Source organism: Poecilia latipinna, unplaced genomic scaffold (assembly GCF_001443285.1).
Source record: "Poecilia latipinna isolate Pla-1442-1.1 unplaced genomic scaffold, P_latipinna-1.0 Scaffold104, whole genome shotgun sequence".
NCBI classification, from domain to species: Eukaryota; Metazoa; Chordata; class Actinopteri; order Cyprinodontiformes; family Poeciliidae; genus Poecilia; species Poecilia latipinna.
The window spans coordinates 68,038-83,624 of record NW_015112720.1 but is presented as its reverse complement, the minus strand read 5'-3'; the positions used below and the strand labels follow the sequence as shown (position 1 = coordinate 83,624).

General features: G+C 40.8%; 1 protein-coding gene across 2 annotated transcripts in view; it reads right to left on the bottom strand.

Moving 5' to 3' along the window:
- Nucleotides 1–4,034: 4,034 nt before the first annotated feature.
- The window catches only part of trpv4 (transient receptor potential cation channel, subfamily V, member 4), a 23,528-nt gene continuing 11,975 nt past the window's right edge, over nt 4,035–15,587 (bottom strand). For both annotated transcript variants that reach the window (XM_015027591.1, XM_015027589.1), the window contains 13 exons: nt 12,741–12,893; nt 11,747–11,887; nt 10,145–10,443; nt 8,821–8,997; nt 8,577–8,735; nt 7,955–8,050; nt 7,782–7,855; nt 7,355–7,520; nt 7,207–7,273; nt 6,820–7,109; nt 6,395–6,522; nt 5,526–5,647; nt 4,035–5,421 (listed from right to left, as the gene is read on the bottom strand). In XM_015027591.1, the coding sequence (XP_014883077.1) occupies nt 5,324–5,421; nt 5,526–5,647; nt 6,395–6,522; nt 6,820–7,109; nt 7,207–7,273; nt 7,355–7,520; nt 7,782–7,855; nt 7,955–8,050; nt 8,577–8,735; nt 8,821–8,997; nt 10,145–10,443; nt 11,747–11,887; nt 12,741–12,893 (1,970 nt within the window). In that variant the 3' untranslated portion in view covers nt 4,035–5,323. The remainder of the gene's footprint in view (nt 5,422–5,525; nt 5,648–6,394; nt 6,523–6,819; nt 7,110–7,206; nt 7,274–7,354; nt 7,521–7,781; nt 7,856–7,954; nt 8,051–8,576; nt 8,736–8,820; nt 8,998–10,144; nt 10,444–11,746; nt 11,888–12,740; nt 12,894–15,587) is intronic.

Below are 15,587 nucleotides of genomic sequence, written 5' to 3'. Positions count from 1 at the left end.
TCACATGACAACCACAAACTTCAGCGGGATCTAACACAAAGCAGTTCATAACGGTGAAGAGGGACGAAAAGGAGGCAACATTTATAAATTATTATAAAAATCTACATTAATAAAAATGGGAAAATTGTGGCTTCCAGATGTGTTCTGTACAATGAGAGTTAATACCTTTTTAAACCACTTCTTGCTGTGGTTTATGCTTTGATTAAACCGTTCTATTACAGCTCTGGCTCAGTGTTTATGGTCATTGTCCTGCTGGCAGATGAACATCAAGCCCTGTTCTCAAGCCTTTTGCAGCCTCTAACAGCTTTACTTCCAGACATGATCTTTATGTCGCTCCATTCATCTCCCCAACAACTCCTGTTTTCCTGCCCCTGTTCAAGAAAAGCATCCCTGTTTGCCGTGTCCCAAACTGCAAACGAGCTTTTACTTTTTAGCCGTGGTTGCACCGACTTAGTGTTAAAGCAACTGGCAACACTGGATTTTATTTAGGGTAACAGAGTAAAGAAGTGGCAGAATGCTTACAGAAATGTTCAGTTTTTTTTTTTTTTTTAATTCTTCTGTTTTACTATTGTACGCTACTTTCTTTCAGTTTATCACATAAAGTCTCGTTGATATAATGAAATAAAAAAAAACATGTTTGCTTGATATTTAAATTAAATACATAATGACAGCCTTTCATCTATTTATTTATTTTTGTAATCGTATACCTAATCTCCGTGCTCAACAGCACAGATATCCTCAAGAACTCAGCACAGACCCTTCCTGTTCTCTCTCCTAGTCTCTCTGCCCACCGAAAACACCAGATAATCCCCAGACTGATGAGGCAGCCGCCTCCACCAGAGCATGCGGCGGCACTGGGAGACACAGCGCGCTGATTTCACACACACTCGCTCACACAGAAAAAGAGCTCCGTGGAGCAGAAATGCTCCTCTTATTAGCAAAACTCATTCACCTGCATGCCACATTGAGTCCTTGGCAATTTCACAATAAATCACAAGAGACGCCCACCGAGGCCGGCGGAGCCGAGCTGCAGCTCCGCCACGGCCGTGCCCTCGCCTGTCGGTTTAGACACTCTGAATCATTTCGGGTTCACTGGCCTCATTTCGTCTCGTATGGACTGAAAGGTCATCTCACACGCCACCTGACCAATATGTCTCTGGCTCTTCATCTCCCAGTGCTTCCAGTGATTGCTCATTCTATTTAGAAATGTCACTCTTCTTGGCAGAAATGTTTTGTCGGGAAGAATTAAAGAAGAAAGTCAGGAAAAAGGGGCGGCATCGTTTGTTTTTTTTCTGCAGAGACAAGATGTCGTTTTTAATACACATACGGCGTCCTGAAAGAGATTAACACCACCTAAGATGTTCAACATCTACATATTATGTATTTTTTTATGTGATAGACCAAAGCAAAGTTCAGCCAGGAAACTCATTCCAATTTTTTTAATGCATATTTATGAGCCAATTTGTTATAATTTTGAGTTTGTCGTCCAGGATCCATTTTCTTTACTCCGTGGAGATGCTGTTCAACAAGTTATGGAGTAGTGAGTGCATCTTTCCCCTCTGAATATGTATGATGCGTGTCGGGAACTGAGGAGAGGGTCTCTGACCTTGAGGCCTAAGCGGGGTGCTGAGGTTTTTATAGGGGCCAAAGAGAACCAGGCAGAAGCTGCCAGCAGCAAAAACAGCATGCAGGAAGGAAGCATTATTTCATTAGACCGGCCAAATTATTAACAGATACTTTTCAGCATGTAAAAAAAAGATTATGGGTAAAGCAGCAGCGCAGACAGGTTGACTGTCTGAGCAACAGCTCCAAAAAGCTCTGCTCTCATTTGTGCACTCCACAAATCTGGCATTTATGAAAGAGTGGCAAGACTGTTGAAAAGCACAAGACGTCCTGTTTGCGATTTGACACAAACTACTGTATATAAGGTAAAACAGCAAAATGTAGAAGAAGGTGCTCTGGTCAGATGAGACCAAATCTGAAAAGTTTAGCCTATAAAACAGTGGATGGTAGAAAACTAAGACCCTCAACCCACCATCCCCACCTTGATAGTGGCAGCAATATGCTATGTGAAAGTTTTTCTTAAAGAGGGACAGGAAGCTGGTTGTTAATGGGAAGATGGATGGGCCTAAATACAGGGAAGGGGGCAGGAGGAGGAACCTGCTGGAGGCTGTAAAACACTGGAAACTGGACCAGCAGCACAACAACTCTAAAATCTACAGTAAACTGGTTTGGACTGAAGTCTAGACCTAATTCCAACTGAGAGTCTGCTGTAAGACTTTACTTGACGTTCACAGGCTCTCCTTCCAGTTTGACCACGCTTAGCTGTTTTGCAAAGAATGAGACAATGTTTCTGTTTCAGTAGCTGCACAAATCTGACAGACTCGCTGATGAAATTACTGTGAAAGGTGGGTCTACAGAGTATTGACTCAGACGAACACTTTGCCTTCCACTTCACAACCATGCATTCTTTTTGTTTGTCTCCTTAAAGCGTCTCCAATATAAGGTTTGTGGTTGTAGTGTGACAAAATGTGAAACTTCAAGATGCCTCAATTCTTTTCCTGGGCACTATAAGTTGGTTTAAATGATTGTTCACAGTGAACAGTATGATGTTTCTGCTGTTTCAGAAGATGCGAGTCTGAAGTGTCGCTTAGTCAAAAAAAAAAAAAGGGGGGGATTTAGCATAAGTCTGGTCTTGTGTCCTCATTAGACCAGTCAGCCTAAACATCTTAAAGCCTAACTGGCTGAACAATAGCTGAACATTTTGTCCTTCCAAAACCTAAGCTAGTTAGTCACCATCAGACCTCCTGGCTGAGGGAATAAACTTTCCCTTCTGTGCGGTTACCAAACAAGGGCCGTTACAACACCGTCCCTTCTGGCTGTCACTTGGTTCGTTGAGACACTTTTGTGGCAGCCAGCAGACGCCTGCTGCAAGCAGACGAGCCATTTTGTTAACAGCTCACACTTCCTGTGCAAGCGTGTGGTTCCAGAGTTGCTGACAGTGACACTTGCAGGACCGAGCCCTGCCCTACTTAACGGGGTGAAGGGAGGAGGGCAGGCCAAGTTGTCAGCAGTGCTAGGTGCTCACTGCTTAGATAAACCTGCAGGATTAGTGGCCCAGTTAAAGTTGGGGCAAAGAGGATTAGCCTCTTCTCGGAGGTGGTGAGAGATTCCCTGTGTCCTTCAGCGCTGCTGGCCTCAGACGCAGATGGGAGAGAGGAGGAGGAGGATGTGAGATGACGGATGAGGCCTTCGCCATCATGAGTGTGAAAATCTTCAGAGGAGGAGGAAAAACAAGGTGAAAGGGAAAAAGGAATGAAAACGTTTTTTAGCGGCTTGCAGCTCTGTTAGGAAAGACGGAAGATCGCTGAGGACACCTGAGGTCGTCTGGAGAAAATATTCCAAAGAAGCAGCATCCTCTGCACACTGACCTTTCAATATTTGCAGCTGAAGATTACATTTATAATATCTGGGTCCAAAAACAGCACAGCAGACAAAACACACACGCACACACGCGACTTTTCAGTCTGTAAAAACTTTAGACCTCTGCCGCCATCAACAGACCAACATTGAAATTGCAGTTATATTAAATGATGAGCAAACTTTTTTCAGCATTAGGGTTTAATTACATTCTTTATAAATAATTTCATAATTGATGGTGATAATATGCTGTTTCTTGCAAAAAACTGTCCGACTTGCAGGCAAGCTATATAGTTTTCTTTACTCAAAGGAGGTTTAAAGACACATTTTAGTTTAGTTGATAGAGTTTAGCACTCATTAAAAACTATGTTGTAATGTGTTATACCTCAATCGCAAACCAATTTTTATATTTTTTGATTCTTCATCTAATTTAGTTGTGTATATTTAAAAAAAATAATAATAATTTGTTCCCAGAATTTGTTTTCATTGTGGATTCTGATTCACGTATCTGTTATTGTTTTCTAATATCTCATTTAAAATGTAATTTTTTAAGATTCTGATTATAAAAATAAAAAAAATCTTCATCTGCACAAAAACAAATAAAGATTCGAGTTCATGGTTTATAAAATCTGTCAGTGTTTACTGTTCTTTATGGCAATATATAAACAATACACTAATGCATAGACATGTTGGAGAAATGTAAACAGAGACCAATGATTTGTGACCTTAAGGCAGCAGTGGACCTGTAAAAAAATGAAACGCATGTCCTGTAGCACAATGATGCACAAGTAACCCTGCATGGAGCCGATGCACATTAAGGGAAAAAAAAGGGAGAACGCTGTTTAGGGCACAACGCCAACTGCACTGAAAACGCTGCAGCAAATTGAGGGGAAGTATACAATGGTACGGACTAAGAGTTGATTATGCAAATACCGCAGCTGCAAAGGAACAATAACTCTGCAAATTCAAAGACAAGCCACAGCACGAAGGGCTATTGTCTTGATTTGCATATTTGCTTGACAACTATAACCTGCCCATCTTGTTCGGGATGACGTCTTTGTATTCATGTAATAATGTGCACATCAGAAGTTGGCATAGTGCATTGTTTCAGCTCAATTGACAGCTGTTCTGCCCAAGCTGCCAGTTCAAATCTGTGCTTTTCATGGGAGTGCATTTCATTAATAAAATATAAAGAACAATTTTAAAAACATATGGTGCATACATTGGATATATCCTGGCCCTATATACTGAAACTTTCCACCTACAAAATATTCTAAGCAGCACGTAGAGAACAGTCTCTAAGGTAAAGTTTTTAATATAAGGTAAGCTACTTGCTATCTCTCGCTTTGAAAGAAAATAAAAAAAAATAAAGATCTTGCAGTGTGATCGTAGCTGCAAAAATAATATAAAAATGTGCTAATGCAGTGATAATCTGTTTATGCTTATTAAAAAAAGCTATAAAGCTGTTTACTTTCAGAATATAGGAACACTCCAAATGCTGAAATGATCTGATTTCCCTGAGTGATCGCCCACTACTGTCTGACATGCAGAGCTGAACAGAACATTAAGGATTTAGGGTTCCTACGCCTCTGTACAAGTATTAAAAAAAAAAAAAAAAAACTAATTACAAACTGCAGCTTATCTTCTACCAAGAGCAAACATTTACTGTTACAATATCTTCGGGTTTGTTTTCACCTATAACTGTGTGCTCAGTGTCAGTTTGCAGGATTAAACCTCTGTTATTTTATAAATAAAACATTATATTACTCTACGTTCTCCCTGTGAATTTCTGGCGTGAGGCATGTGCGAACTGGGAGGCTTATTGACCAAAAATTTCCCCTGAAACCTAATACCAGAGTCGGCGGCTTTGACACAAGAATCAATAGAGTCTCTGCAGGCTTCGCTATCTTGGCGTCAGTGGCTCCATCTCTACCACCAGATCATGGGAGCGAGGGCCTCTACTTAACTCCATCGCCCGAGGGACCACAGTGGACCAGCGATCTGAGGGAGAGAAAAAAAAAATCCAATCTTACACATGCATGTGGTCCATACGACTGGATTCTGTTAAACGGGAATGAATTTAATCACAGCCGTCAGGATCTCACCTCTCCTCAGGCCTCTGACACCTGGCTGCACCCCGTTGGTTTGGCTGGTATCAGTCTTGCCCGGATCCTCACTGATTATTGCAAGGTTCTGATTCCAGTGGCACCAATTTACCTCGTCCACCCTGAAGGAGCAGCACACCGTTCTGACTGAGAGCAGCCTCAGATCTGTGCATGTTATGTTGTAGACTAACCAAAAAGTAGAGAATAATTTTAAAGCAGAAAAAGAAATGGAAACAAAGATGGCAAAAATAATGAGTAGCTCCATTTGCACTTTGTCACAAGCTATGTGGTGAACACAGAAAAGCTGAGGAAGCAGATGCTTTTGGTCAGAAATATAACAACTGCACTACATGAAATCTACAAAATAAAACAGAGTGTGGTGGTATTATGTAGTGGGATTGTAATACAAATAGATACTAAAAGACTTTATGCAGTGATCAGAACGTTTTTCTTGAACAGTTTCAATCAAAGAATATTCATGTGTTGGAACGGTCCAGTCAAAGTCCAGACCTAAACCTTTTGTCACTTTTCAGATTTTCATTCGTAAACGTTTTGAAAATCATTCATCGTTTTTCTTAAACTCCACAATTCTGTGCTGGTTTGTCACTTAAAACCTAAAAAAAAAAACTTATAAAATAAAATTATAAAATAATTGTATTTAATTCATAATAAATACAATAATTGTATATATTTTTAATAAACAAAATAATTGTATTTATTTTCATTTTATTTATTTATTATTATTATAAAATAATAATTTTAATCATAATTATAAATTTTTTGAGTGTGAATACGTTAGGAGTTTTTTTTTGTCATGGCTGGTGGTTATCATGGGGCTGTATGAAGAGGTCAGGAGTCCCAGTAAATACCTGAAACACCACCGTCGATCTGGTGAACCATCTAGGTTCTTCCCCACAGTCACCATCTCCCCGGCTCGGAAAGACTTGCGAACGCACACTGGGAACGCGCGCTCGATGTCCAAGATAGTCGTTGCCCACTGCAAGTAAAGTAAGTCAATAGCAGGGATTCAATCTGAGGAACTTTCAGCTAATTTGGCATATTTTTCTGAAGTTCGCCCATCACAGTGACGTTTGCTCTTTCGAGGAGATAATTTGGACTTTGTAGTGTAAAAGTTTGCTATCTCAGCTGGATTTTGTCAGCAGGAATTTATTTTTTTATTTTTTTTGGGGGGGGGGGAATTTAAGCATATCTGAAATCACTCTGCAAGAATCGTCTTTTTTATCGAACAATTACAAAAAGAAAAAAAGATTTAGGTTGGAATAAAAGCTGTCACCTGAAGTTTCCAGATCTTCTTGCTCTCTTTGGATACCTGTCCCACCGTCTCCCCCATCAAGGCAATCAACATGTTGAGTAGCAGCACAAAGGTGAGGATAATATAGGAGACTAAGAGGATGAGAAAAACTCCAGGGTATAGTGCACTGTGGATCATGTCCAAATCTCCCATCCCGATAGTCAGTTCGAACAGGTCCAGAAGGAAAGTGCTGAAAGTGTCTGGGTTCCTGCAGTAGGTGGTGGAGTTCTTAGCAGACTCCGTGGGACAAACTGGCAACAGAGACACCAAGGCTGCAGGGCGGAAACAGAGAAGGACTCTTTACATGTCAGTCCAGAAGCATGAAGCTAAAGATGAGTGGCTGTGGAGGGAGGCTAACTCTTAGCTCACCTGAAGCATAACCGATCATAAAGAGCACATAGACGAGCAGGAATCTGAACAGATCTTTGAAAAGAATCTGCAAGGTAAAAAACAAGAAAAGTCAAGTTATGCACAAAGTGCAGAGCATTCAGTCAGGTGTCAGAGTTCATCATCTGACCTTCTGAATCATGATGCTGTAGGTACCAGTGAGCTTCAGGCCTCTGGTAAAGTAAAGCGTGTTCATCCACCCCAGGACGAGTGCAAACACCATCACAGCGACGTAGGCTTTGATGCCAGACAGGTAGAGAGCAGCAGTGACGATGATCAGGACAGCGTAGATGAAGCTGGACAAATAGGAGGGAAAGATTTGTTAATGTCGTAAATGAAATGGAGCCGCGGCTTATTAAAATATCAGCATCGCAGCCGATGATTCAAATCAACACGCGTTGAACTGATGCCGGATATCTTCATCTTTGATACTATAAAAAACAACGCCAAAAAATGTGAGTAATTAAGTGATTAAGTGGGTGACTTAATTAAGAGAATGTTAAATTTGCCTTAAAGAGACACAAGAGGAGGTACAAAGATGGGGGAAAGAGACTTACTACAGCAGCTGAAAGGATCCATCAAAAACTAAAGATTTCACCTCAGGACACTTTCTCAGGAGGACGTTCTTAACCTGCAGAGACGCACGGAAGCATTTCATCAGCAACACGTTGTTACATGATGGATTAATGACACAGTGACTACAGGGAATAAATAAGGTATAATAATTTACATTTGTGAGGAAAAAGAAGATCGCCGATGCCAGTGTTACAATCTCTCCAGCCATCCGTAAATAGTCAGATGAGGTCTTGTAGGGGTAAGGAGGCGGCTAAAGAAATGTCCCCCCCCCCCAAAAAAAAAAGGATTTAGTTAAATCGGTGTCAAGATTGACTGCAAAGACACACAGGACAAAATTATACTTAAACTCACAGACATTCAAAAGTTATATATAATAAAGCTCTTAAGCTTGTCTTTGTGTTTAATGTGGCAGCTGAATGCCTTCAGAGATGAGAGATTTGACAGGACTCTTCCGTTTTCTCCTTAACTAGGAGCTATGGAGTAATTTTGCAGGACAGGTGCTCATTCTCTTTCAGAAAATATCGAAGCAAGGGTCAAGTCTTCATAAGCCTTCTGTGAGTATTTGTTATAGACAGATGAAGACAAGCTTTCATGTTTTGGCCACAATTGCAAACAGCATGATTGGCATAAAAACAGCACCAGTATCACAGAAAGAGCAGGAAAAAAATGTGGGTGGCAGCATCGTGCTCTGAGGCAGGGGTGACGTTGTGTTACATAGAAACCAATAAAATAAAGCCAAATATACGTGGCTAACGCTGCGTTAAATTCACACCGACCTCCTCCATTGTTGGGTGGTAATAGGCCACCAAGGTGAAGATGATCATGGAGAAGAGGTAGGACACCACGCTGATGTAAAAAGTGGCAGCAGCAAACTTCTGCCACTTGGCCCTCAGCAGCTCGTTGATGGGCTCCACAGCCAGCATCTCATGGCGGTTCTGAAGAAAAATTTAACAAACCCCCTTCATTTTCCAGATGCAAATAAAATATTCTTGGGATTTTTATTTTTATTTTTATTTTTACCTCATTGCTGTTGTATACTAGAATCTCAAGCACAGATGGTTCCTCTCCACATGTGTCCAATGAGGACAGGTCGTAGAGGGAGGAGTACACCGGACCGTAAGCCCAGTCCTTAAATTTACGTGACAGATGACGAACTTCTTCGTCTTTGACCTCACGTCGAATGATGTGTTGGAAAACCTAGAGGGATATAGGGGAACTGAGTTCTAGACTTTGAGATTTAATTTAAAACTCAAACATATTTTAGAGAGAGAAAAACGATCTTGAAAATAAGAAACATAAATCACAACTGGCCTTTTAGATGTTTTTTTTTTTTTTTTAAGCAGACCATTTTAAAACACATATCCTCTAAAAGAGGAAGCACTTTTGTATTTATGGATGATAATGTTGCACCTATAATGCCATCATCTTTAAATCTGTCAGTCTGTATGACTGTGGACAAAAAAAAGGCCTTTCTGACAGAACTATGGCAAATAAATGTGCAGTTGCTCTTTGGCAACAGAAAAAAGATAAAAAAGATAAAGCAAAGATCCTCTATGCGATACATATGAGGTAACACTCTGGAAGCAAACAGCAATGAACATTTTTCATTAAAAAAAAAAACAACTCTGTTGAACAGGTTTCCCCCAGAATTAGATTAGATCTGGAGAACACAACATTGGTTAGGACAGAGAGTTTATGCAGAGTCAACTGTTAGACCTTTGGGGCGACTGTGTGTTTGTGAGCATAAAGTCTATCAAGTTAGAAAATGCATACTTTTACAGTGGTCTTAGCTTGTTTTGTTTTGTTTTTCTGTACAAAATGTCTGTGAATATCCACCAACAATCAGTCTAATTGTTCAATCAATGCCTCCTCTCTCCAAACATGCATCCAGATTGTTTAACCACAATATTTAGGTTAAACACTGACTTGTTTTGTTCTTAGAGCCTGATCCAAATTTCTTCTGGGTAAGAATTTTGGTGTGATATTGCTTCACCTTCAAGTACAATGAAACCCTCACAGGACGTAAATACGGGGCGGTTATGTGGAGAAAAGTGAGACTTGCACGATCATTGCATGGCTGACAGAGGAGTGTTGACGCCCTGGACATCAAAATAACAAAGCTCCTCAGATCAAGAGCAGAAATCTCAATGTTTGAACTACATCCTGACAGTAATATAGCAATTTTAATGATAAGTCATACTTAAAGCCTTCATTCTTCACTGAATTACAGGTAGACTGGGAACACTACAGCAATTCTATTCTATTCGATTCCATTCTATTCTATTCTATGTTTAATCATACAGACAGGATGATGAGGATCGAATGACACGGTGAATGTATCTACCCCAATTTTTCCAAGTTTGGCGGCCATCATGAGGGGTGACATGCCGTCGTTGTTGAGTATTGTCTCCAGGTTGCAGTCTGGGAAGAGCTTGGCACACTTAATCAGCAGCAGGTCGTACATCTTTGTGAGGAAACGAGTGTTGTCCTTGGTGTTGTCGGCGATGTGCACGAGCGCGTGCAGCACGGTGTTTCCGCGTGAATCCTGGCGCCGCAGGTCGGCCTTCTTGTGCGGATTTTCTGTCAGGTAGTGCACTATGTCAGGCTGGTTGGTGCAGGCAGCCAGAGAGAGGGGAAGCTCACCTGAAGGGGAACGGAAACAGTTGCTTCAGATTGAACGTATTAAAAAAACAACAACAAAAAAAAAAACACGAATAGCAGGGTTAATTAAGAGCCGTAGCTGGCATCTGTAGTTTTTCACAAAGCAGACTAAACACGGATCACAGATCCGACTTAAATCCTCTGCATGAAAGCTGCACAATTAGTGGCTGTTCGAGGGAGGGGCGCAGAGGGGCCAGAGTGCCAAAGGCAGCTGCTGAAAATGAGCCGTTGCCATGGGTGACAGATTACTTTGTCACCTCACATAGAAACGCTCCTCTTCATGGATTTGCACGGGTGCATGCAGAGAGTTAGCGTGAGCCTAAATCCCATTAGCCAACAGCCCTGCCAGGTTCCTGTTCACCTCACCGCAAAGCTCCGCAGCAAATTACTCACACTGTGCCCCGGACACGCTGGGATTGGGGAATGACAACCATGCTAAGTGGAAATAGAAATCCTCACCTCTGTGCTGAAAAAGGAATATGGCACTTGATTTTAATCGGAAAAGTTATTTAGATTTAAGAAAAGGTAAAATATTATAAGAGTAAGCAAAACTTACAATTTTTTCTACTTTAAAGAAAGACTTGTTGATTCTTTACGACGATTGTTAATGAATGTTTTATTTCGTCACGAATAAAGGAATGAAGCAAATATTCCAAGAGCTTCGATAGTAATGACTGAGGTTAAATCTTCACTGTAGCCAGCAGAGGGCGCCATTGAGCTTAGTCACCTCTAATTGTCTGTCCTGCCTGCGTTAAGGTCAGCGAGGTTCTTCCTACCAGGAGAGGATGTTTACGTTTCCAAACTGCAGAACACAGACATCTTTCACTGTCTCAGTAAAACATAATGCTCGTCTTTTTATATGTTCTTGGAGCATTTTAAGTAGCAAATTCTCGTACCATACTTCAAAAACATTTAGGTGTGTGGTGGAGTATCCTGTCCACATTTCTCTTGCCAAAATCTTCCACATTCAACATAAAAAGAGGGTGGGGTTCTGATGTCACTTTTTTGTGGCAGAGAAGGCATCTGCGTCTTGGAAAAAAAACTTTCCATGCTTTCACATTTCAACGCTGCCAGCAACTTCGGAAAGTAATTCAAAACACAGACGTGAATTAAAAACCGTGTAACCAAAATGGGTAGAGAGAGAGAAAGAAATGAGACAGCGAAATTACAAGAACAGCACATTATTGCAAAGATAAAAACCAGAGAGTCAGAATGAGGTGTTGCAAGACTGAAAATACAGAAGTACAACAACGTCTGCTTCTTGATGGCAAAAAAGTGGCTTTACCAAAGTAGAAGTAGCCGCCCTCATCTTTGGGCTGGAAGAAGCGTCCCCGGGCTTGAGCGTGGACATCTGCTCCCTTTTCCATCAGCAGCTTCACATACTGCTTGCAGCGTCGCTCGATGGCGATGTGGAGCGCCGTCTGGCCTGGAGACAGAAGACAGCTGCAGGAGTTGCTGCCATTCAAACCATTTCATAACACAGCTTCACGTTGCAGTAAATTGAAAACATATCACCTAAACCGAGGCCTTTTCCAAGACTTGATTACACAATGTAGGCAATTGCATTGTTGACAGAAATTTTGTAAGAACAGTTGAGCAAGGAAAAGATTTTCAACTCTGCAGTGCAGCTCCACAACATGAGTGTTGGGAAATGCGTCTTTGTAAAGTTGATGGTGTAAGTAAGAGAGAAATCTGACTGACTATATACACTGACTATTCAGAATACCATACATTTGGTATGGTACACCAAATGCACCACACCATGGTACTGTGCTCTGTAATTGACCACTATGGCTTGTCACCTAAACAGTCACCTTGTCCCAGCCATGTCGTGGTAGGTTTGATGTAATTCCATAACCTGAAGGCCTGTGATGTTGCGTTATAATCTAACCCTCCTTTAATCTCTTTCACAGCTTTCTCCCTGACTTGTCTGCTGTGTTGTTTGGTGTTTACGATGCTGTTTGGTCCCAAACGTTCTCTAATGAACCTCTGGGGCCTTCACAGAACATCTGCATTTATGTGGAAAGTCATTTATATACAGAAAGGCTCTGTTTAGTAACGAGGTTGCTTCTGTACGGCCACTGGTTGCATTGATATTTATTTAGGGTTTTCAAAGTCAAAGGGTATGAACACAAATGAACACTACACTTCTCAGATTACAATAGTCTGAAGGATGCTATGTAATGATGAACAGTGAGTTTCTAACAGTTACGACTACAGATGAAAAAAGATGACTACAGACATATTGTATAACATGTATTGTGATCTTATTTTCCTACCTCTGTAGAAGACGTCCCTGAAGGGAGTGTTTATAAACTCTCTGAGGTTTCCCGTCTTCTCTGCAATGTCCACCAACACTGGAATGGTTTCGTTCCGACCACCGTAAAGGTTGAGCAGGGCTTTGGGAAGACACGTCTTTCCAGTGGATAACTCTGGGAAAGATTATAAAGACAATTACCCCTAATTCAGTCTATTTTACAAAAAATAGTGTTTAAAAGAAAAGGAGTGGTTCCTGAAATCTCTATTCAGGAATCACAGTGAGTCAGCAGATGTAGAGAGGACTTGTTTGTCGTCACCCACCAGAGACAATCTCTCCTTTAGAATCAGTTTGTGCTGCATAATTGAGAAACATCAGGAATTCTGGACTGAAATGAAGAGATTTCTCTAAAAACTGAGAAAAGCAGGTCCAACATGCATTGACTAAAAGTAACAACTCAGTCAGCCGTTCAGCAGTCAGACAGAGAGGTACTTCCAGCTGTTGTTTAAAGTTTATCTGACAAGAACATCCAGTCCTTTACCAATAATTTGCTTTATTGTTCTTGTATCTGAGCCAGGTGAAGGACAGAGTGTCTGAGTATTTTCACTTCACCTCTAACTACAATCCAAATAGCGCTGAAGTGACTTTTAAGGGCAAAATGACATGTTTTGGTGGGGAAAAACAACTTGTGAGTATCATCAGATACAATACTCAGATACTTTACATTACTGTTCTATAAGGTGCTGCGTTATAGGTGCACAAATGAGTGTTAGAGGAGATCCTTCCTCCCAACAGCTCTTAGACTCTATAACCATCACTTCTCCCAAGAAACTAAATAAGTGTTTACAGTTCTACTCATATTTAAATAACATTTCTACTTGCGTTTGCACATCTCTGTTATTTGCACAGCTTTTATTTTCATATATTGTAGTTTGTTCTTTGTAGTACACAAATACACATTCACATTTGTACATTCCTTGGTTCAGAGTATGCAATTATATAATTTTGCCCTTTCTGTATAAAACATCATTATGTTTTTCACATCTGAATCTCACCACTTGGCGACAATAAAATGTATTTTATTCTATTCCAAAGCTAAATGCTCTAGAGTAAAAAACTGACTTATTTACAGGGAAGTGAAACTTGAACTGAATAGCTGCCTATTATATAAGTATCCTGGTTACATAATTGCTTGCATAAAAGGAATGGGAACACCTGCCAGCACTGGAGTAGTAATGCTAATCAAAACCAGAGAATCACTTTACAATGTTTACCTCAAGGCTGTCACAGTTTACCATTTTGGCACATACTGCCAGTCACCACTGTGGTAAATTACAGGTAGACCGGACTCAACACACCATTTTTAGGGTCCCGGTTTAGGGTGGAGGTTAAGTTTCTGAGCTAATCCTCTCAGATAACATTTCCCTTCATGTCTTCATCCTCACATCATTGTTGCTTTTCTTGTTTGTTGATATCAGTAGCTTTCATACATTCTTCTTAATTTGCTGGATTCAGCTGTCACTGAGCTTACATGTTATAAAGGCACGTGATTTCTCACTATATAGCTGCCAGAGCACCCTGGCTGGTGTATGACCTGCTGGTGATTATAAATTAATCATGTATAGAAAAGGAAAATTGCTGACAATAAAGGAAGAGAGAAAGAGGTCTATGGTGGTCATGAGAAGTATCAAGTCCCAGCTTCACAGTACAAACAGGTTAATATTCGGTGGTGTAGATATTTACTCCATATAGATTTCTTGTTTAGATTTTCCGTCATTTCCTCGTGTTTCATATTATGTCATGAAATATCTGTTAATAACCATGTTTTTATAAAATCTAATTGGGTGTAGCTGGTAAATTTAACCCACGCCTGATTCCTGCCAGACAAACAGAATCAAGAAACGTCTTAAACTGAACAGGAAGTTGGCTAATACTCTTAAGTGTCTTTAGAACAGAAACATTGCTGTTCATCAGTCAGGAAAGGGTTACAAAGACATTTGAAGGCTTGTAGACTCCAATGAACCACAGCGAGAGTCAGTAGCCATAAATGGAGAAAACATGGAACAGTCTTTATCCTTCCCAGAAGGGCTCAGTCTACCAAAATGACTCCCAGAGCATGTCAACAATTCACCCAGGAGGTCACAAAACAACATCAAAAGAACCTCTGAATGTTTCTCAACCCTGCTCCTCACCGCCCCCTGTCCTCCATGTTTTAGGTATTTCCCTTCTGACACACACCTGAATTGTATCTCTGGGTGATTTACAGGCTTCTGCAGCACTTGATGGTCATGCAATCATTTTAATCAGCTGTTCTGGAATAGAGGCACATCTAAAACATGCAGAGCAGGGGGGCGGTGAGGACCAGGGTTGAGAAACACTGATTTAGTGAAATCTTTGTTTCAAACATGTGTTTTGCATTTANTGNGATTATGTTTATTTAGTCATAAGACCTCTTTGATTATCTAAAACATGCAAGAGAGACGAAAAGGCAAAAACAGAAGAAATCTGCAAAGGGGGAAAAAATGTTTCCCAGCTTTGTAAAGTCAAACGAACCCTTCATCTTTAGCTATCAGTCAGTCAGCTATATTTATCTCCATGAGGATGTCAGCAGTTTGCTGTGATTTCTCTCCACACCCTGTTATAAGCTTGAGAAAACTTCTCAGACACACAGGAAGCTTCTATTTGGCCTGACCTCAACAGGACAAAGGCTGACATCACTCCACCTTATCCCTCTCACATCCTCTCAGAGCAGCTAGGAACAGCGAGACCAGCAGAGACACACGGAGGACCACAGTTCAAGAGTTTCAGGGGTGTCAAACTTATTTCACATCGCGGGCCACATATGCCCCCTAGGTAGACGTCGTGGGCC